The sequence below is a fragment of the Meles meles genome, chromosome 11 (assembly GCF_922984935.1).
Source record: "Meles meles chromosome 11, mMelMel3.1 paternal haplotype, whole genome shotgun sequence".
Classification (NCBI taxonomy): Eukaryota; Metazoa; Chordata; class Mammalia; order Carnivora; family Mustelidae; genus Meles; species Meles meles.
In genome coordinates this window covers 50,826,186-50,850,018 of record NC_060076.1, presented here as the reverse complement: position 1 = coordinate 50,850,018, position 23,833 = coordinate 50,826,186, and the positions used below count along the sequence as shown (strand labels likewise).

The window sequence follows — 23,833 nt, the reverse complement described above, 5'->3', positions numbered from 1 at the left end:
GCAACTCACATCGCATCCAGACCCTTGGTAATACGACTGAGAAAACTGGAAACACATTGTAAGTGGCGGCCTGGGGAGCGGACAACATTCTGCTTTAAGATGCAGACTGTTTTTGAAATAAAACTTTAAAACGTGTCATAAAAAGCAACTATTCCTCAGGGGGAAGAGTGGCCTAAAGTGTCTTTGATTGTAACTGTGGGAAAGACTTTCATCTGCGCTCTTTACGAGGTTAATTGTAACTCTCCCCCAAGCTCAGAAACCCTTTTCTGAAGCTTGTGGTTGTAATCTTACACTCTGCATGACAAACCTTCGTTTTTCAGCAAGCACATTCCAAAACGTTAACGCTTATGGCTCAGAAAGCCGTCAAATGAGCGCAAGGTGAGAAGAAGCTCTCTTTCTGCCAGCCCACAAGCATGCATGTGTGCAGGCGCACACGCACACGCACGCACACCCACGCACCCAGCCTGCTGACCTCCAACTACACCCAGCCAAAGTCCTTGATCTTCTGGATTTCTACTGAGTGATCCAGCATCACCAGAAAGGACACCACACACCCACACTAATGGGTAGCACTTGGCACAAAGCCCGGTACACAGTAATCCCTCAAGAGCGCTTAACTGCTATCGCCATTGTCTTATCCTTTTTATTATTAAAGGAAGAAATTTTTATTATTGCTGGTGAATTATGACTCTTGTTAGTATTTAGCACTAAGAGAGACGTATTTCCTCCAACAGAATAAATGAAGCACCTACTGAATGGCACTGTGGTTGCCTTCTTTTAAAAACAGGCATGAGATGGGAACGCCTGGGTGGCTCAGTTGGTTAAGTGTCTGCCCTCTGCTCAGGTCACGACCCCAGGGTCCTGGAATTGGGCTCCTTGCTCAACAGGGAGCCTGCTTTTCACTCTGACACTCCTCCTGCTCCTGCACTCTCTCTGACAAATAAATAAAATCTTGAAAACAAACAAACGGGCATGAGACAGACAGCATAAATTTATTGTCTGGACAGATGAAGAACCCAACTATGTTGTTTTTTGACAATTCTTTGATCTACAAGACCTCAACTGGAAACTCTTGTTCCTACTTCCTTCCCAGTTGCTCAAAGGAATTAATCCCCTGCTGTATTCCTGGCTCCCCAAGAGCAGGCTAATAAAAATGTGTTATCATTTATTTATCATTTACCACTTGCCAGACAGATTGCTAATAGCTTTTCTGCTTATGAACTTACTTCATCTTCTCTACAGCCCCAGGAGATGCCCCTGCTGTTCTTTCCACCTCCCCACCTGTGTGAGGTGTCTGAGGCTTCGTGAAGGTAAGTCAGCTAAGGTCATTCATTCAATTCAGGAGCTACGTAGCTGGTAAGGGATGGAACGCAAACTTGAAGCAGGTGTTTCTGCATCCAGTGTCCAGGTTAACATTTTCTACTCAATTATAATCACTTAAAAAAGGGCTCTTAACTTTAGGGGATTCTTGAGCTCCCAGGAATTCTATGGAATATGGTGTGTGCATATACAAATTTACCTTGGAAAAAGTCCAAAACTTTTACCGTATTCTCAAAAGACTTGAGAATATGTCCCATCCAGGACTTCTAAGAGCAAGCAGATTCATCATATTATTCTGTACATCATCATATTCTGTAGCACCACTAGCATTCTTGTCTCTGGCACCAAAAAAACAGGTCTAGCACATGCCGGGTACTCAGCTACCTGTTACCCAAGTGGCCCAATTCTCTCTGCTTCCTTCCTCAGTGACTTCCTCCCCTAGGGATGCAATGAGAGTGATGAAGTTTTTGAAGCTCTGCTCTTCAGCAAGAAACATACAAGAGACCTCCATTTGCGTGGTTTTCCCACAGCACAGCCTTTCCCATTGTTGCATTTCACAGCCACATATGAGGAAAGAGCAAATGGGACCCCATCCTGCCCTCTCATCCCAGAAAACCAGAAATCTGCTTGTCCTGGCTTGCAGAGACCACCTGACTGGCCCTTCCTGCCGGAGCACAAGCTCCATTTTCAGGATCAGCTGGCAAGTAACCTTCCGCTGTATAGACAACCTCACATTGTAATAAAGGCGATTGGGCAGGGTGAGCTTTTGAAATACACAGACTGATTTTCTGTCTGCAGCTGTGCTTACAGAGGCTCTCCTTTCCAACAGAACCATGTGCAGTGACTATGAAAATAATCATTATTCCATTCTGGGCACGTCTGCTGGGTGCCGGGCACTGTTCTAGATGCCTCTACCCATCATCCTACAGTCTGCACAAATAGCTTAGGCAGATGTGATCAATATTTTGCAGATGGGAGCCTGAGGTCCTATTACAGGTTAGAGAATTTGCTCAAGAGCTGAGCTCTAACCTCGTGTTGGGCCGATAGCATCGATCCTTACATGTCCCTCTCTCTCCACGCTTCTACTTTCTCATGGAACCAAAACTACTCATTTTTAAAAGTCTCCTCAAGTTGGAAAATAGGAAAGACTTCTTAAGACATCTTAAGCATCAGTTCACAACACTCTACTAAAATGGGATGGCACAGAATTTTTGCTTCTTATCCACCACAAATGAAATTGGGGAAATTAGTGTATTTCTTAAATCTACTCTGGATGCCTCATGAAAACCCATTTTTTGAATGTCTACTCTTAAATCACATTGAACAAATACAAATACAAGGCACTCAGCTAGACAGTGTAGAGAGATCCAAAAGCGGTAGTTCCACACACCTCCCCCATGGACATGCCAATCAACAGAGAGATTAATACACAAACTGTTCAATCGATTACTAAAACAAGATGAGGAAAATTTCCTAGCACACTGAGGGGCCTAGGAGAAAGGAAACATGAACATGCTTGTTTTCATGAAGCAGGGGAGGAAAGGAAGGTATGCGATCAATTCCGACTTCACCGGAAGACAGCATCTGAGTGGAGAATGGGCAGGCTCGTATATGTCGGGGTGAGTGGGCAAAAGTGAAGAGGGGTGTCTACAGCAAACAGGAGAAGCCAAGCAAAGGCTCAGGGAGGAACAGGCACAGGGCACTTGATGGGAAAAGGTCTACTGCTCTGCAGGCTAAAGTGCTTGGCCTGGAGATTGTGCAAGGAAGGGCTGACCTATCTACTCAGTTCAGTGAATACAAAGGGGAGCTCCAAGAAGGATTTTGGATTTAGAGAATGACCTGATCCGCTCTATTTTCCATGAAGATTAATCTGGCAATAGTGTGCAGACCGGAAAAGAAGAGTCTAGAGGTAGGGAGAGCAATCATTGTTGCCTGGTTATAAAATGCTGAAGGCCCACACCAGGTGAGAAGACCATCAGGGGTTCACTCAAGAGCCCTTTCACCAAGACTCAGTGACACACCAGATCAGAGGAACGAAAGCAAGCAAATCCCTTACCAAGGTGGGGGATGGGAATTTGAGAAAGGAAAGGATGTCCATTTCTTTGAATGGATGGATTCTGATCAGCTCCTGTTTACACTTTAGGATTAACAAATTAGAATCCTCATCAAGTTGAATTTTCAGGGTGGCCCGCCTCCTGGGTTTTCTTAGAGTCCTGTTCACGCTCTGAGGTTGCTGAGCTCCCTCATACAGCTGTGTTCTGGCACCTTTTGGCTTAAATTCTTGGAATCAACAGGAGGAACTGAGGCGTTGCTCGGGAGTGTGTGTGAGCATGCCAGTGATTATGAGTACAGGGGACGCGACACACAGCTGTGGTAGGTCGTGTTTGGAATCTGTAGCCTGAAAGGAAGCTTCAGGAGATGAAGAAGTCGAGTTTTAGCAACTCATTAATCCTCCAGACCCACCGAAACTGGTGTGTGTGGCTCACTAAACACCCATGCTCGCAAGGAAGGCCTGGCCCGAAGGCCAGTCTGGTCCCAGCTCCCCAGTCTGCGCCACAGCAGGAGGGTGGGAAGGGGGCACTGTGCTTGGGCTCAAAGAAAGCTTCTACCCCGGCTGGCCCAAGCTTGCCTTGTAAGATTTTGCAGATACACGAGTGCTCCTCAGCTTACTGGCAAAATCACTCCCTTTTAAAATCCATATTTTTCTAATATTAACAGCACTATATTTGATTTGTGGGAGGAGGTGTATGTATAGTTTTTATGCCAAAAGCCAAACCCATTTTTGAAAAGTTGGAAAGTACAGAAGTGTAAAGGTGGGGGGGGAATCAGTCAGGACTCGATGGCCCATCCACCAGTTACCATTTTGGTATATTACCTTCCAGTCTTTTCCACCTGCATTTTTAACATAGTTGAGAGATTTTCACCTTTAAAATGCAGTTATCCCAGTAGAGCATTATCTAAGAGCTAGGGAATAAATAGACTTACAGACGCGTGAAATTCAAATCTGACCAGCCACGAGCCCAACACCTGACAGCTGAGCAGGTGTCAAGTGTAAAACCAACTTCAAAGTCTTTCCTAAGAACCTTGGGAAATGGATACGATGGCATCTGCCAGAAATCACTTTAGCAGAAACGCGTGTCCGCCATGCTCTCTTTGTGACTCCTCGCGAGTTCTTTGTGACTGTGATAATTAAATAGCTTGCTAATGGAAAAAAGAGAAGGAGCAAAGAAGACACCAGCCCACCTACCCCCATTCGCAATCATCAAAGACCCTGGGACTATTTTCCTAACAACACGTTCCCAGCTCATTATGATTATATTTCTACAACCCCTTTAGCAAGTAAGCAAGGCTGGTCCACACCAGTTTCCAATCAAGTCTGGAAACCAAGGCACATACAAGGCAAGGGACGTATCTAAGGTCATACAGAGAGCTGCTGGCAAAGCCAGGACTGGAACTCAGGTATCCTGCACCCTCCCTTTCCCAACGGGCCCCCAGACCAGACCCTCTGAAGAAAGCACCAGACTCAAGCTTCTCACACAGAGTCTGGAACCCTCTCTGAGTCAGTGTGAGGCCAGTCATTTCAGCCATTTCACTAAGCCATGAAACAAAAACAAAATCCACTCTCCCTTTCTTGCCCCCCCCCACATTTCTCAAATGTATTGTCAGAACTGATATTCACAAGTGGGTGTCCTCACTCTTGAGCCCCTGGGATGTAGCAGGAGCTCTACCAAAATGCCATCACAGCTAGTCCTCGTGGCAGCTTCGCAGTGAAGAGCGTAAGCCTTATTTTATAAGTCCTTTTTAGACAGAGGAACTCAGCAGCTGGCCCCAGCTCTTATGTTAAGTGCCAGAATCGGGACTCTCATCCAGCCTTGCCCAACTCTCCAATCTTCTCCTCTACATTTGCCACACTCGAAGTTGAGAGGACTTTGGCTTCTGAAGACTGAGTGAGCTGAGCTGTTTTCACCAGGGAAGGAGGAAACCCTCTCCCTGCTCCAGGGGGCTCTGAGAACCCTCCAGGGGGGCCAATATGCAGGGCAGACCCCTCTCACTTCACACCCTGTAACCTTCACTGAGGCAGGTAGGGCTGCATTCTGAGGACTCAAGATTCTCACTCCCCAGGGCAGCCTGCAGGGTGGGGATACAGAGCCCCATTCACCCAGCTCAGCCCAAAGTGACCACAAGCTACAAAATTAAGAGATCCAAGCAATAAAGCTACAACCTGCCCCCAAATTTGGAGAGAATGCAAACCTTGTAACATGATATGCCAAGACAAGAAAATGAATTCGAGCAAACCTCATTTAAAATGGAGTTGAAGGGAAAAAAAGGGGGGGGGGGGTAGTTGAGGGGCACCTACCTGGCTCAGCCAGTAGAGCATGTGGGTCTTGATCTCTGGGCCTTGAGTTTGAGCCCCATATTGGGTGGAGAGTTCACTTACTTACTTACCTACTTAATTAAAATAACAGAGTTGAGAAATCAGAAGGGGAAGCTCTGGTGCCATACCACTCCTTGTAGCCCTTTGCAAACCAACAGGAAGAGAGGTACCTCGCATTCCCAACAAAGAGAAGCCTAATCTTTACTTCCCCAGCAGATTTTCTCCTTGCCTGGCAACAGCCTAGCCAATGAGAGACTAACACAACTCAGCCAATGAAAAGCCACTACACTTCAAATTCCCAGGTTATTCCAATGAACTTTTTGTTTCTAACAGGCTTCCCAATGTCCCTCTTTCCTGTACAAAGGAGCTATCCTCTGGTCTGGGCATGGCTCAGTTGGTTAAGTGGCAGACTCCTGATTTTGCCTCAAGTCATAGGGAGATCGAGCCCCATACCAGGGCTCCAAGCTGAGCATGTTGTCTTCTTGAGATTCTCTCTCTCCCTCTCCCTCCACTCATGTGTGTTCTCTCTCAAATAAATAATAAATAAGTAGATAAGCAAGCCTTCCTCTCCTTTCTTCTGGATTCACCTATGGTTTTACGATAGTCCATGTTTCCTGAATTGCATTTCTCTCCTGTTCCCAAATAAACCCATTTTGCTGGTAAAATAACTGGCAGTTTTATTTTAAAGGTTAAGAGTATATAACATCAACATAGGAGAGAAACCAATAGGCACAGAGGTGGACAAGGCTGATTTTTCACTGAGATAATTTTTTTATCATGTCATTCTGCTGGATTTAGAAAGGTCTGCCTTTTTTTTTTTAATTTTATTTATTTATTTGACAGAGACCACAAGTAGGCAGAGAGTCAGGCAGAGAGAGAGGGAGAAGCAGGCTCCCTGCTGAGCAGAGAGCCCGATGCAGGGCTGGATCCCAGGACCTCGAGATCATGACCTGAGCCAAAGACAGAGGCTTAACCCACTGAGCCACCCAGGTGCCCCAAAAGTCTGCCTTTAAAAAAAACAAGAAAAAAAAAACCACTACCAACAACAACAGAAACAAAAAATAATGAAAACAAAAACTGCCTTTGAAGACTCACTAAGCTGTACCTTGGCAATCTTTCCTTAATTCATTCATTGAACTTCTATATGCCAACTCCATGGTAATTTATGGAGATACAAATTAAAAGCTATGATCCTCAACCTCAAGCCTTACAGAATTCAGTCAAGACCAACAAGTATTTATGCTCCTTGGTAACTGCTCTGATGCCTGTATTTATATAAAAGCTCAGGGGGAGCACAGAAGGCTGAGCATCTAAATCAGGTGGAAATCAAGGAGGGCTTCAAAGAGGAGGTGGTATGCAGGCTTTTAAAAAAGCTAACCAGATGGACCAGGAGCAGAGAAGACATCCAAGGGAAAAATTTAAACAAGAATAAAGGTACAGAGGTATGAGGGCTCACCGTATACTTCCAAAACTACAGTATTCCTGGGACAGAGGAACGACAGGTGAGAAGTGCTGCAGAGTAGGCTAGAATAGGTGGCAGAGGCCAGTCCTGGAAAGACCACAACACACAAAGGAGTTTTCATCTGATGTTGCTTGTGACCGGGAACCCCAGATGAGCTCCCAGCAAGGAAGAGAAGACCATGCATCTTTAGGAGATCGCTCTGGCCACAATATGAACGGTAGACTGGAGAAAGTGGGGGCTGGGAGGCGGGGAGCGCCTGTTACTAAATATTGTACCAGTTCCATCAAGATTCACAGGATCTTAAAGCAGGCTGGGGTGTCAGGAGTGGAGAACAGGGACTGAGATGTTTTCAGGTATTACTGCCCAGACTTGGAACATCTGCACTCTCTTCAGTGTTCACTGCTGTTAATGAACCAAGGCAAGCCTCCCTACAGCCAAGTATTTCCAATGGAGACCCGGATGCTGGAAATTTACATACACTGGCGTGATTATAGCTGGACTGGTATAAAGGTGCGATTCATTTTGTCTGTTGGTTTGCCGGCTAACAGAGCTACAGAGGGCTTGGGTGAAAAGCTGCCCGGGGAAAGACTAAGACTTTGCAGCTCAAAATGCTGCCCAGAGGGCCTCCTGTGAGCAGCAGCACCCCACTCTGTCTCTGTCTCCCCTGCCCTTTCAGTTCCGGCAGCTACATTCCAAAGACTAATGAGAACAAGGTGCAACATGGTTTAACAATTTTGATACATTCCTTAGCCAAACATAATTTCTTTAAAAACACAAAGACTGCGTTACAGTGACTCCATCGGGCAAGACCATGTCAGCGTAAAAGAATGAGAAAATTTGGCAGGTATGTGTAACGTGTCGATAAATTAAACTCAGTTTATTTTCACAAAACCAAATGGTCAGACTTGCTCGTGGTTTCCTACCAAGGAATAAGAATTACTCCCAAGAGAGAGTAATCAAAGTGTAATTAGACCGGTCTTGGAATCTTTTTTTAAACATACTATCCTTTCTTCACACATGATTGTGCCTTCATTTTTAGCAAGGGTCCTTAACCCAAAGAAATAGTAACAGGCTTTTCTAAGTTTGGGTCCTTCTGTGATAATGTGCAGTCATAAAACAGGTTTTGGGGGTTTTTTTAAGGCAACTGGTTTACGGTTAAGACAAAATGTCCTCACAATGTACCCATTCATTTGTTCATTTAACAAATAATATTATTGCCTGTTGGTTTGGTCTATTTGAAATGCTGGAAAACAGGAAATCTATTTGCCTAATAATGACAATAATTTTTAGCCTCTGGGCAGGAACTTACCACTCTGAGAATAATCCATCAAGTTTCTATTTGAATGAAAGACTTTTAAGTAAGAACTATTATGCGAGGGTGACTCCGAATTTTCAAAGGTAGCAAACAGTCAAAGAACAGAGAAGCAATGAAAGGATGGTAGATACAATTTTTAAATAAATCAGATTAAAGAAGGAAGGTAGATACAATTTTAAAACAAATCAGACTAAAGATGGATGATATCTGCCTCAGAAAAATGGCATAGAAACTTGACCTTATGAAAACTGACACTTTTTTTCTCCTGTGGCTTAACAGAAATGACATAATCTTCTCCAAAAAAGAATTCTCAACCATGTTTTTAAAGATTGAAAAAATTTTTACCTGGTAGTATCTGCAAAGTTTCGGTAAGATTCAATAATAGTAAGTGAGGGGAACAAAGTTGCCACATATGGTTGTGCAGGTTGTGTACTGCACAAGGATGACAGGCTGACACATCTAAGGGGGTACTGTTCATTTCAGAGACATTGTCAATTTGCATATTTTGACAATTTCTCAGGAGACAGTAGGTATTGTTCTAATAAGCTCAGCATGACAGTTTTCTGACAGATGGAAGTAAAACACATTGGAGAAGGGGTGCCTGTTTCTAATTTGCACAAAGGAATCATACGGGCTAACAGTGGCTGTGATGCAGAACTTATGATTACTGCATGTAACGCAACTCAAGTGATTCTTTGGGATGAACTGCTACTTTGAATCAGACTCCCTAGTGTTTATTCAGTAAGCAAAAAATCACCACGATGATTGCCAGGTGACTAACCAGGATGTTACTGAAGACAGTGTCATGATTCCATCACTATATAAGCTGACAATCTCAGCACAGAGAAGAAGTGGGACCATGAGACCACACACCCCACCCCTCAACTCAGGGCTGGCCCCATGTTATCTCCCCCTCCTTCTCACACCCAGGGGGGAAAAAAATGAACCCCAGGATGGCAAAGTTGCAAGATGGCAGCAGCACCAAGATTTTGGTATGACTGATAAACCTTCATCAAGACTATGGAGGTTTCAGGGTTTGCCACCAGAGCACTGACTAGAATTACTTGATAGATACACTAAGGCAAAGCCAACTGACCCACTGTCCTGTTCCACACACTCTCCTCAGGTTGCCCCCCGGCCAGCCTGCCATGACTGCCTGCATTCAGTAATGCCAGGGGTGCGGTGGGGGTAAAGAAAGAGCAAGCATTCAAGAGTGTCTTCCTCAGGGACGCCTGGTGGCTCAGTTGGTTAAGTGTCTGCCTTCAGCTCAGGTCGTGATCTCAGGGTCCTGGAATCGAGCCCCTTTTTGGCTCAGCAGGGAGCCTGCTTCTCCCTCTCCTCCCCGAAGACACTCCAACAGTTCCCCCTTGAAAATGACCTCAAATTTAAATTTGCTCTAGGTAATATGCTCTAAAAGCCCTGAAACTGTGAAAGCATCTGCTTACTACAGAGACCACGGTCAGGTCCTTGAGTGTATTTGGTGGAACACAGAATGAGCAGACAGAAGGAATGGGTTTTAGTCTCATGTTGCAACTCCTAGTGACAAAGTGACTCTGAAAGTGTCATTTATCTTCTGTGCTCATCAGTGTCCTCTTCTTCAAAATGCGAATGATGACATCTTCTCTTAAAACGTGGCTATGAGGCTACAAAACTCATGTAAAAACATTTTGAAACAAAGCAGAGAAGCACAAAGAAAGCTTAACAAAAGAAAAGCATCCATTCAAACTTACCTACACATCCTACCCTCATGAGTCACCCAGACCCCAAATGTCCTTCCAAATTCTACGGACAGCAAAAATATTCCTAACTAGACATTTAGGAATGTCTTATTGCACGTGTATTATGTTAGGCTATATGCACAAGACTAATAAAATTTCAGCTTACATCTGTACAGCAATCTATACTTTATTAAGTTCTTCCATTTACATTAAACCATGGCAGAGCTATGCATTTTTATATGCTGAATGTATATTTTATAAAGCACTTGGGCTTTGCCTAATAATGTATACACTATATGCACGCTCATTGTATATAACTAGGAGTATGATATTATTTAAATTATTACATGATGTATACTGCTGTGTCTTTACTTTTATAACACATCCACAGCCATATTTATGATTTATATGATGGTGAGCACTTTGTCAGGAATAAAACCCCTAATTAAAACTAGACTCCTATGGGAAAATAGGATTTGCTTTATGATGATTCACTTTACGCTGCTTTCCAGATCATATAGCTCCTCAGACTAGGGTCTGACCTGAACGTAGTTTAGGAAAATAATTATTAAAGGAAGGTATAAAAACCTGTGGTATTCTGAACCCTATCCCCATGAATTCCAAAGTTTTTTTTATTTTTAAAAGGGAGAAGATCGTTGGACTTCCAGTGCACAAGAAGTTATAGAAGGAAGTTTTATTGATTATAATAAAGCCTGAATCATCTCTCCCGACATCTATCCTTACTTTCACGGAAAATGGCAAATATCCCACCGCCCTCCTTCTAATGGAATCATCTGAGAGTGGCTTTGAGACAAGAAAATTAACAAAACAAGTAAAATGATGCAGAAACAGAACATTCTATGGCCTCTTTCCTTTGCTACCCTGCTCTTTTCAAGTGAAACTAGAGAGCCAACTCCTCATCTGATACCAATGGACTAATTCAATTTAGCCCAAACTGAAGTCCTGTTTTATATATTAATACAGTTCTCACTGATGTTTATAAAAAGCTTAGAGATTTTTAGGTTATTGATGTTATCAGAGCCTAAAGTGCTCAAATAGCCATTGCTATTAATACAGATTTATCTTCAAGACCTTCAAAAATATACATTTAACTTCTAGAAATGACCAACTCACAATTAAAGAACACTAGCTATAGGAAAATTTACTTTTTTAGCCATCATACACACACACACACACACACCCATCTCTTTCTTCAAATGTTTATTTTTTAAAAAAAGTCAAAGTGCGAAACAAGTCAGAAGCTACACTGTCACCAAAAGTACCTTGAGTAGAATATCAAATTCACTTCGGATCACGTTGAAAAAAAGTCATGAACCTCAACTATGTCCCTCAAAGTTTCTCAGCATGCGGGTGGCATGAAGCTTTTGACAGAGTTTAATTTAAGGCGCACAATAAGCTCTTACCTGTCCTAAAGTAACCTCTAATATCATGCCTAAAGCAGCCAACCCTTAAACCATGAACTGCCAACAGCTGGGGGATGGAAAAATGGGAGGAAAGGAACTTTTTTTTTTAGTATATAATGCATAGACAAGGCATTTCTTTACCTAAATTATCTCATTTAAATCTTAAAAAGCCACTTGGGGAGGTATCATCATCTTTGCTATATAGAGGGGATAGCCGATGACTCAGAAAGATGAAGGAACTGGCCCAAGGCCACACAGGTGCAACGTCAGACTGAGGCCCACAGCTGATTCCAGACACCCCCCTCCCACATGCAAAGAAGAATTCACAGATCTAAAGACCTTAATTTTTCTTCTAACCACCCCCCCAATAACCCAGGCCCTACCTCCTGTAGCCTTCAATAACAGGAATTTAAAACAAAAAGCTAATAACCACTAATAAACTAGCAGAAAGCAATTTAAACAATAATCCCATTTATAACTGCATCAAAAAGAATAAAATACCTAGGAATAAATTTAATCAAGGAGGTGAAAGTTAATCAAGGAGTGTGTATTCTGAAAACTGTAAGGCAATCAAATATATTGGAGAGGACATCAATAAATGGAAAGATATTCTATGTTTATATATGGGGCAAATTAATACTATTAAAATGTCTGTACTACCCAAAGCAATCTAGGGACACAACATTACCCCCCATCAAAATACCAATTGCATTTTTCACAGAACTAGAATAAACAACCGTACAATTCATAGGGAACCATAAAAGACCCCAAATAGCCAAAGCAATCTTAAAAAGAACAAAGCTGATTTCAAAATACACTACAAAATTATAGTAATTGAAATAGTCAGTACTGGCACAAAAACAGACACATAGATCAAGGGAACAGAGAATAAAGAATGCAAAAATAAATCCACGACTATGCAGTTAACTAATCAATGACAAAAGAGGCAAGAATACACAATGGGGAAAAGACAGTCTCCTCAACAAATAGTTCTGGAAAAAATGGAGAACTACATACAAAAGAGTGAAACTGGACCACTTTCTTACACAACTCAAAATGGGTTAAAGATCCAAATTAAAGACCTGAAACCATAAAAATCCTGAAAGAAAACACAGGCAGTATTTAAGAAAATCTTATTTAAAATTAGAAAATCTTATTTAAAAGATTTATTTTATTTTTGAGAGAGAGCACCAGTGGGAGGGAGGGAGCAGAGGAAGAGAGAGAATCTCAAGCAGGCTTCTCACTGAGCATGGAGCTTGACAAGGGTCTCAGTCTCACAACCCTGAGATCATGACCTGAGCCAGAATCAAGGGCAGACGCTCAAACTCAACTGACCCACCCAGGCGTCCATACAGGCAGTAACTCTTAAACATCAGTCTTCGCAATAATTTTTTAATCAATCTCCTTGCACAAGCACAACAAAAGCAAAAACAAACCATCAGGACTATATCAAACTAAAATTTTTTTGCACAGCAAAGGAAACCCCCAAAATGAAAGGTAACCTCCTGATTAGGAGAAGATATTTGTAAATGGTATCTCCCATAAGGAGTTAATATCCAAAATATATCTTTAAAAATCTCACACAGGGGCACCTGGGTGGCTCAGTGGGTTAAAGCCTCTGCCTTCAGCTCAGATCATGATCTCAGGGTCCTGGGATGGAGCCCCACCCACATCAGGCTCTCTGCTCAGCGGGGAGCCTGCTTCCCTTCCTCTCTCTCTCTGCCTGCCTCTCTGCCTACTTGTGATCTCTATCTGCCAAATAAATAAATAAAATCTTTAAAAAAAAATCTCATACAGCTAATAAACACACACACACACACACACACACACACACACTCCATTAAAATATAGGCAGAAGACCTGAATGGTCATTTTTCCAAAGACATGCAGATGGCCAACAGTCACATGAAAAGATGGTCAACATCAGTCATCTTCATGGAAATGTACCTCAAAACCACAATGAGCAATCACCTCACACCCAACAGAATGGCTAAAATAAAAAAGACAAGAAATAACAAGTGTGACAAGGATGTGGATAAAAGGGAACCCCTGTGTGCTGGATGGTGGATTTTTTCAAAAAACTAAAAATAGAAACACTGTATGACCCAGCCATTCTAATTCTGGGTACTTACCCAAAGGAAACAAAAACCCTAATTTGAAAAAATATACACACTCCTCTGTTCGTTTCAGTATCATTTATAAGGTCAAGAGATGGAAGCAATGTAAGTGTCCATCGACAGATAAATGGATAATGGTATAAACGGAAAATGGATGCAGTATAAACATACAATGGAATATTCTGTGGCCATAAAAAATAATGAAATCTCACCATGGGCAACAACATGGATTGATCTAGATGTGACTGTGCTGCGTGAAATAAGTTAGACAAGGGAAGACAAATACCATATGATTTCACTTACATGGGGAATCTGAAAAAGAAATCTAAACAGGCTCAGAAATAAAGAGAACAAACTGGTGGTTACCAGAGGGGAAGGGGCTGGGAGCATGGGTAAAATGGGTGAAGGGGATTAAGAGGTATGAACTTCCAGTACTAACTCAAGGGAATGTAAATTACAGCATCAGGAATATGTTCATACTATGGTAATAGCTTTGCAAGGTGACAAGTCGGTACCTCACTTATCATGGTGAGTGGTCTATAACGTATGTAAGTGTCAAATCACCACGTTGTACACCTGAAACTAATATTGATGTCCACTATACTTCAACTGAAATAAACAGAAGTAAAGAAATCAATAGGTACCTAAAGGTTATCATACTTAACAAAGGCTCTTGGGAAAGAAGTTACCTGAAAGGCATGAGCCTCAGCCTATTAACACATACTAATAGGACAGGATGGCTTTGCAGGTTACTTGACTAGCTGAGCGCTTCATCAAGAAATGAAAGCCCTAACTGACCTGGATACTTGCCAGAAAAGAGGATTCGCTTTATGCTAAGGCTTCTAGATCTCATGCTCACAGAAGCCAGAAACTGGATGAGCATTTTCCAGAGAAACACAAGGGACTGCCAAATTTAAAAGTGGTCCAGGGCTGACGTAGGGGCAGGAGCCTATGGAACCAGCAGAAAGGGACGCCATTAATAAGTCTTCCCAAAATGCCAGGCAGTATTTAATCCTCGGAAGAACCCTAGGAGATAGTTATGATGGGTCACATTATCCCATAGATAAGGAAATACAGCTGAAAAGATTAATAGACTTGCCTGCTTCACCCAAAGTACTAGTTTCCTGGGACTGTCCTAACAAAGTAGCACACAGTGGAAAGAATGTACTCTCTGAGGTTTTAGAGGCGAGAAGTCCAAAATCAAGGCCTCAGCAGGAACGGTTCCTTCCAAGGGGACACGAGGCAGCATCTGTTCCATGCCTCTGTCCTAGCTTTGGGAAGTCTCCAGCGTCCCCTGGCTTATAAACACTGCTCTCCCTCTCTCTCTCTCCCTCTCTCTCTCTGCCTCCACACAGTCTCTCACCTGTATGCCCGTCACTTCCAATAAGGGCTCCAGTCACGTGAGATTAAGGCCCGCTCTAATGACCTCATGCAACCTTGATTACCTCTATAAAGACCCTACCTCCGAATAAGGTCGCATTCTGAGGTACTGGGTTAGGACTCCCCTGTCTTTTGGGGGGCAAGAGTCCACCCCTTAATACATAGCTATTAAGTAGACAGGCTGGTTCCAATTAACCAGTATTCTATAAAGCTGACCTCCCAGGGAGGCCAAGCCTGCTCCGGTGACAGAGCAGAGACTCCAAGCGAGAGGGCTGGACAGAGACACAGGCAGCTGAAAGCAGGAGGAGGAGGGAGACAAGCACCTTGGGAGCACGTACCATTCTACAGGTTTATTTTAAGAACCGCCCCACACATCTGTGGAGAGCCTCTCTGTGACCACACCTGCTGGGTGTGGGGCATTTGCTAATGTCCCGCAGGAAACGCTGGGCCCCGTCGGCCTCAACCTCTGTCCACCTTCTGCCCAGTGGTTTGACCAGAGTGGGGGGCGAGGTGGCACACAGACAGGTTCCTGTCATCACCACAGGGAAAGACATCACACCAGAAGACCGCAGGAGAGAAGTTTCACAGTCACTATGAAAATACAGAGGGCAGCGTGACTTCCTTCCAATACGGGAGGTCTTCATGGGATCATGGGCTTCGCTGTGGGCAGAATTTCAAGGGAACAGGGTGTAGGACATAAATACAGAAGGTGAAACGAACCAACACCTACTGAAAACCTACGCTGAGGGCTCTCAGGGAAGCCACCACACTCAATCCTTAAAATAATCCCATCCACAGGTATTACTATCTCCAATATAAGAAGCCAAAGCCAGGGAAATTTCACAAGGAGGGATGAGACCAAAATCCTAATGCCCAACCAACCTAACTAACTAACTAGAAGATAGTTATGATGGGTCACATCTTTCTACGGATAAGGAAATAAAGCTGAGAAGATTATCATAATCCAACCCCAAACGTTCTAGACAGCACAGGACCCAGGTAGCTTGCTCTCAAGACGTAGGAAACTCTAAAAGGAGTGAAATCAATTCATCTTCTCATCATCTGGGTCACTAACACAATTCCGAGAGTGTGGTCCAGCCTGCAAATATCACAGGGATCTTACTCCAAAAAAATCAAGTCTGTTCAAAGTCACAAGTCTCAAATAACGAACCCTAGCCAAATTCGAAAAACAACTCGGTGACGTATTAAAAAATGGCAATTTCCACAAACAGAAATCATCGTGTAGACAGCAAGGGTGGCTGTGCCTGTGCGGGTTGTTTGTGTCCATGTGTTTTTACATGCGCATTTCTGCCCTTACGCCATTAAAACCTAAGAAATATTTTATGACAACAGCGTGCCACATACATAAAAAATGGATAGGTTAAAGTTACTGTTTTCTTAGGATCTGTCTGGCATTTGACAGCCACGCACCAGTGCACTATCTGGAAAGATTTAGGACCTCTGCTGTAAAATTATTTATTAGTTGTTATTTATACTACGTGCTTACTGGCAGACCACCCAGCGCTGTAACAACAGAAGCAGTCAGGCCGCATCTCTCCAAGACAAGCAAAGGACCACAGGGGTTGCCTTTGGGTGTCACCACTGAAAGATGTGGCTTCCGGCAGGGAAGTATGTTCTCTGTTTTGAAGGTGCTGCCATCCCTAGAGAGACTAAGTGAATGGAAAACGCCTGGGCTCAGCAGGACTGGGCTCTGTTCTGTCAACTCTTAAAGGGCAGGCAGCTCCAAAAATCTTTCACATCCCTTCATAATCCTGGATTTTTTTTTTTTTTTTTTTTGAGGACTGGGATCAGTTAGCAGTTGCCCATAACCCTTGGAAGTGATCTGGGGCTAATCTCAGCGCCTGGAGTCTCTGGCTGCCAACATCTTTTTGACCCTCCCCATTTGGCTTGAGTAAACTAATGAGACATATTTGAACACTCTTAAAGGCCTCAAAAGAAAAGCTCATTATACAACACTTAGTTTTATTAAATATGTCAAGGTTGCTATTCCACTAGACCATCCAAGAAGGGATTGAGATTTTTTTTTTGAAATATAGATTTTAACTATAGTATGCCTTATGCTAATTTAAATAAGCAAAAAAAAAAAAAAGGCAAACTTCTCCCCTGTACCCCCTCCCAAACACACACACACACACACACACACACACACACACACACACACACTCTTCAGGATTTTGTGGTTATTTTCCTTCGGTGATTTGTCTAAAAATATAATCAACCTAATACAGATACATAAATATCTTCTCTGGTACATGGGATGATTCCACATTAATCCCCTCATTCTAGTGGTCAACATGTCTCTCCCAGGCTATGCTGACATCAGCCAAAATCTCATCATGGAATAATTAACTCATTTAGGGAGCTCCCTGGTAGCCCAGCTCAGTCGCATTCTTCTGAGAGTGAAGTTACCTGTTCAACCATGGTCCTCTAAGTCTACTAACTGGCCTGGAACTGCTGATTCCAAGACCTGATCTCCTCCAACTAAGGCAGGGTGTTCTCCAGGCTGGTAGGAGGGAGCACAAAGGGATGGGGCTTCCATGTCTTTCCAGAAGCACTGCTCCTACGTAGTGATTCCCAAATCTGACAGCATCCCAATCACTTCTGGGGAGCAAGTCCCACCCTAGGCCTAGTAAATCTGTCTACATTTCTGTACTTTTTTCAAAGCTCCTCCAAGTAAATCAGGTTTAGAAATTACTGCACATTTAGGGTGCCTGGGTGGCTCAGTCAATTATGTGTCTGCCTTTGGCTCAGGTCATGACCCCAGGTCCTAGGATCAAGCCCCGCATAGAGCTCCCTGCTCAGCAGGGAGTCTGTTTCTCCCTCTCCCTTGCAGGTCTCCTTTCTCCTTCTCTCTCTCAAATAAATAAAATCTTTTTTAAAAAGTCATTGCACATTTATACTAACCACTCAAGAGTTCACAAGAATCGACTTCAGCTTCCAGAGACAAGAAAAACCCCGCAGGCAAGAGTGAGGCCATTAAAAACAAAGAACATAAACACATTATTTTTCTCTTAGAAAAAGGAAAAGCATAGTATAGCTGGATGTTGCAAATGACCACATTATTCCATAAAACAAAGAGAAAATAAATGACAATAATCAAAATAATAATGACGTAAATCAGGTATTTTGAAATAAGAATATTTGAACAATTTAAAATAAAACTCAGAGGGTGCCTGGGTGGCTCAGTTGGTTGAACAACTGCCTTCGGCTCAGGTCATGATCCTGGAATCTCAGGATTAAGTCCCGCATCAGGCTCCCAGCTCCATGAGGCGTCCGCTTCTCCCTCTGACCTTCTCCCCTGTCATCCTCTCTCTCACTATCAAATAAATAAATAAAATCTTAAATAAATAAATAAAACTCATACTTTAATGCCAGCTTTTCCTTTAAGTTTTTATACATACAAATTTTGAAACATACCCAAAAGTAGAGGTACTAGTGTAATAAGTACCCAAATATCATCCATTCTCCACAATTACCTAGATTTTGCCATACTTGCTTCATTAAACCCCTCCTTTGCAGAAGTAGTTTAAAGTAAACCTCAGAAATCACATTGTACATTCTTAATATGCATCTCTACAGAAGAGGCATTTGACAGAATTCAACATCCTTTCTTGATTAAAAAAAAGAAGAAGAAACCTTCAAATTAAGAATAGAGGTGAAAGAGGATGGCATTGGAGGACCCTAGGCTCACCTAGTTCCACAAATAAAACCAGGTAACTATCACGTCGTCCCAAATACCCCCAGAAATTGACCTAAAGGCTATCAGAACCAATCCCATAACTGAAAGCAGAGAGGCCACATCAAAGAAGATGGGAAGTATAGAGGTATAGTTGGGAAGAGACACAGATGGTATCCAGGTGGTGGTGAGGCAGTCGTGGTCACAGAGATCACAGAAGAAAGAAGACTAGCACACAGGGGAGCATATGGATTAATGAATTCCCATAGCTACGGGCTTGGAAAGCAGGAGGGCCCCAATTTCCTCGATCCTTGCAACCAGTGGGGCTTAAAGCCTGGAGTTTTAAAAGTCAGCGTGCTTGGCTTGGGGAGAGCCTGGAGGCACTGGGGCTGCTGTTGGAGAGAAGGCAAGTAAACTAGCCTCAGACAAAGGGCACAGGAACAGCGATCTATAAAGTACCTAGGGCACACAGTGGCAAGAATATCTACTCATCTCAGAGCACATCCCAGAGAGGCAGCATTCATGGAGATTCTCTTCCACAACAAAGGAACTGGCCATATCATGTCCCTCCCCTCTCCCTCTCAACATAAGCACAGGACCACCTACAGAAACCAGCACAGCACCAGCAGTCACTAACTAACCTGCTTAAACGAAGTCCCACTCCCCCAGGTTCTGGTGGAACCACCCCTCCCAGTCAGGCTTGCCTCAGTCCCAGAGCAGGGGGCCCTTTCCCACAGAAGAATGGCCCAAACCCCTGCCAATGCCACATCTCCCAACGCAGGAGTTTTGCAAGGCCTCAGCTCCAAGGGCAGCAGCAACAGGTCTCATGCACAAAGAGACTAGAGCATTCTAGTTAAAGTGTGTCATGTGCAGGCCAGGGACCAAACACTGCCCACAACAGGTGGAAAGAGCCCCAGAGATGACTCACCTGAAGGTTAAAGCAGACAGGGCACAATAGCAGAGCACACACAGCACACATTGGAGACACTCCCAGAAGTAGCAGGCCCTGGGGACCAACCACGGGACACTACACTGCAGGGAGGGCACTACAGGATCTCTTCTTCATAAAGTCATGACCCTCCAGAACAGGAGACATATCTGACTTTCCTAACACAGAGAAATAGGCAGAGACTTAGGCAAAATGAAAAGACAATGGAATTTGTCCCAAATGTAAGACCAGGACAATGCCATGACCAGAAATCTAAGTGAAACAGATATAAGTTACATGCCTGATGGTGAAATTAAAGCAATGATCATAAGGATATTCACGGGACTTGAGAAAAGAGTGAGATCAGTGAGAATCTCAACACAGAGATAAAAAATAACATGGCAAAGATAAAGGACTCAATAAGCAAAACGAGAAACACACATGATGGAACAAACAGCAGGCTGGAAGAAGTAGAGGAATGAATTAATGACCTAGAAGGCAGAGTAATCGAAAGTAATCAAGATGCACAAAAAAGAGAGAGAGCTATGCAACATGAGAATAGCCTTATGGAACTCAGTGACTCCATTAAATGTAGTAACATTCATATTATAGGAGTCGCAGAAAAGAAGAGCGTGAAAAGGGGAGAGAGAATTTATTTGAAGAAATAATAGCTGAAAACTTCCCTAATCTGGGGAAACAAATAGGTATCAGGATCCAGGAGGCAAAGAGAACTCCCAACAAAATCAACAAAAGCAGAGCCACACCAAGACATATTGTAATTGAAATGGCAAAATACAGTTGTAAAAAATACTAAAAGCAGCAAGACAAATGAAGACAGTTAATACAAAGGAAACCCAAAAAGACCATCAATGATTTTTTTTTTTTCAGCAGAAACTTACAAACCAGAAAGAAGTGGCATGAAATATTCAAAGTGCTGAATGGGAAAAATCTGCAGCCACGAGTACTCTATCCAGCCAGGCTATCCTTCAGAATAGGAGAGAGAAAGATTTTCCCAGACAAACAAAAACTAAAGGAGCCTAAACCAGCCCTGTAAGAAATATTAAAGGGGACTCTTTGAGTGTAAAGGAAAGAACAAAAATGATGATATAAATGTAGGAAACACAAAAGCAATAAAAATTAATATTTCTGTAAAAAAAAAAAATCAAAGAATTCACAGAATAGAAGGTCAGAAAATATGATACCATAGAGTCCCTGGATGGCTCAGTTAGTTAAGCGTCTATTTTCAGCCCAGGTCATGATTTCAGGGTCCTGGGATTAAGCCTCACATCAGGCTCCCTGCTCTGTGGGGAGTCTGCTTCTCCCTCTGCCCCTCCCCCCACTTGTGTACTCTCTCTCTCTCCAATAAAATAAATAAAAATTAAAAATTAAAAAAATTGGGGCACCTGGGTTAAGCCGCTGCCTTCGGCTCAGGTCATGATCTCGGGGTCCTGGGATCGAGTCCCACGTCGGGCTCTCCACTCAGCAGGAAGCCTGCTTCCCTCTCTCTCTCTCTGCCTGCCTATCTACTTGTGATCTCTCTCTGTCAAATAAATAAATAAAATCTTTTAAAAAAAATTAAAATATGACACCATACACCTAACACATGGAAAGGAGAAGAGGAAAGAATGGGTTCTAATTTAAACAATCATCAACTTCATATAGCCTGCCATGTGCAGAAAATGTTATATATAAACCTAACCACAAAAAAAAGCCATTAATAAATATGCAAAGAATAAAGAAAAAGAAATCCAAATATATCACTGAAGAAAGCAAGCAAACCACCAAAGAGAAAGACAAGAAAGGACCAGAAAAAAAATCTTCAGAAATAATCACAAAACAAGTAACAAAATGACAATGGATACCTATCAATAATTACTTTGATTGTAAATGGACTAAATACTCCAATCAAAAGACATATGGTGCCCAATGCATAAAAAAACAAGAACCATTGATATGTAGTCTACTAGAGACTCATTTTAAACCTAAAGACACCTACAGATTCAAAGTGAGGAAACAAAATAAAATAATTTTTAAAATAAAATTTTAAAAAAGGAAAGTGAGGAAACAGAGAAGCATTTATCATGCAAATGGATGTCAAAAGAAGGGTGCAGTAGCAATACTTCCATTGGACAAAACAGACTTTAAAACAAAGACTGTAGGGGAGCACCTGGGTGGCTCAGTGGGTTAAAGCCTCTGCTTTTGGCTCAGGTCATGATCCCAGGGTCCTGGGATCGAGCCCCAAATCGGGCTCTCTGCTCAGCAGGGAGCCTGCTTCCCCCCATCTCTCTGCCTGCCTCTCTGCCTACTTGTGATCTCTCTCTCTTTCTCTCTCTCTGTGTCAAATAAATAAAATCTTTGAAAAGAAAAAGAAAAAAGCAAAACAAAAAATGAAAAACAAAGACTGTAGGGGTGCCTGGGTGGCTCAGTAGGTTAAGCCTCAGCCTTTGGCTCAGGCCATGATCTTAGGGTCCTGGGGTCAAGCCCCACATTGGGTTCTTTGCTCAGCAGAGAACCTGCTTCCCCCTCTCTCTGCCTGCCTCTCTGCCTACTTGTGATCTCTCTCTCTCTCTCTGTCAAATAAATAAATAAATAAATCTTTAAAAAAAAGAAAAAGAAAATGAAAAACACAACAGTTCAAAACTTTTGGGATACAGCAAAAGCAATTCTAAGAGGGACATTTATAGCCATACAGGCCTGCCTCAAGAAACAAGGACAATCGCTCCCCCTGCTTGTGCTCACACTCTTTCTGATAAATAAAATCTTCAAAAAAAAAAAAAAAAAAGGCAAGAACAATCTCAAATAAAAAACCTAACCTTACACATAAAGGAGCTAAAAAAAAAAGAGAGAGAGAGAGAGAGAGACCAAACAAGACCTAAAACCAGCAGAAACAAGGAAACAATAAAAATTTGAGCAGACATAAATGATTTAGAAAATAAAAACAAAACAAAAAACACTAGAACCGGTGGTCTGAGGTGGATGGAGGGGCGGGCGCGGTGTCCCGCACCTGCTGCCCGCGCGCTGCCCCGCGCTCGCCCTTCCACCGGGGATTGGCGGCCGGGTCCCGCGGGGCGGGCTTCGGCCATGGTCCTCGGCCCCTGCCAGGGATGAGGGCGGGTCCCGCCTCCGCCGGTGGGTGTCTGTACGCAAAAGGGACCCAGGGAGCGGCCTGGCCGCCCGCAGCGCGGCCGAGCCCCGGCAGGAGCGGGAGGAGCCGGCGGAGGAGGACCGCGGAGGTGCCGCCGCTCTAGAACAATGACAGTGGAGAGGACATGTTCGGTGACTATGACAGCTTTGCTGAAAATGCCTTTCTAGCCCAAGTTGACAACGTGGAACAACAATATATGCAAGTTTCTGAACGTGGAAATCACGCCGCAGGGCGTAGCACCGACGGTCGTTGTTTGGAAAGCGGCCCCGCTGCTGCCGGCAGCTTCGCGGGATCGGAAACGGATGAGCGCGTGAAAACCCGGAGCAGGCAGGAAGATGTCTCTGCTGAACTTGACATTTTGTATGACGTACCTTCTTCTCAGGTTTTATACTGTGGAAATTTGCAGAACCCTCCAGATGATTTGGGCAACCAGTATATTGAAGAGAGGGATTGGAACGCATCCTCTCTCAAGACTCTGAATGAGGAATTACCCCAGAATAGCATAGAACAGCACCAGCAAACTGATGATTCCTCTTCAAGAGTCAGAAGTGGTTCAGAAGAAAATAGGAGGAAAAGTCGTAAAGAACATCTAAAAAGTGCCATGACTGGAAATGCCAAGGCCCAAACACCAGTGTTTTCTAGAACTAAACAGCTCAAAGAGACTCTCTTGTCTGAAGAAATTAGTGTTGCTAAGAAAACAATTGAGTCATCATCAGATGACCTTGGTCCTTTTTATTCATTACCCAGCAAAGTGAGAGACCTTTATGTTCAGTTCAAGGGAATTGAAAAATTATATGGTAAATGCTTTTTGCTGAAATGAAAAAAATTTACCATTATTACCATAATACTAGTGCAAGTCAATAGAAAGCAGATGCTTCTGTAATTCCCTGACTCATCTTAAGAAATGAAAATATTGGTCCTCTCAACCTTCCATCCCTAACATCCTGCTACT

The 23,833-nt window shown here is 43.1% G+C and overlaps 1 protein-coding gene and 1 pseudogene across 1 annotated transcript in view; one reads left to right on the top strand and one right to left on the bottom strand.

Annotated features, from left to right (window-relative positions):
* SAXO1 (stabilizer of axonemal microtubules 1) overlaps nt 1–22,819 on the bottom strand; it is a 79,490-nt gene extending 56,671 nt beyond the window's left edge. The window contains exons 1-2 of the mRNA XM_046021846.1: nt 22,741–22,819; nt 15,514–15,640 (exon numbers count right to left, since the gene is read on the bottom strand). Coding sequence (XP_045877802.1) covers nt 15,514–15,640; nt 22,741–22,819 — 206 coding nt within the window. The remainder of the gene's footprint in view (nt 1–15,513; nt 15,641–22,740) is intronic.
* Nucleotides 22,820–22,840: 21 nt separating this feature from the next.
* Nucleotides 22,841–23,739, top strand: LOC123952583 (annotated as a pseudogene).
* The last annotated feature ends 94 nt before the right edge of the window (nt 23,740–23,833 follow it).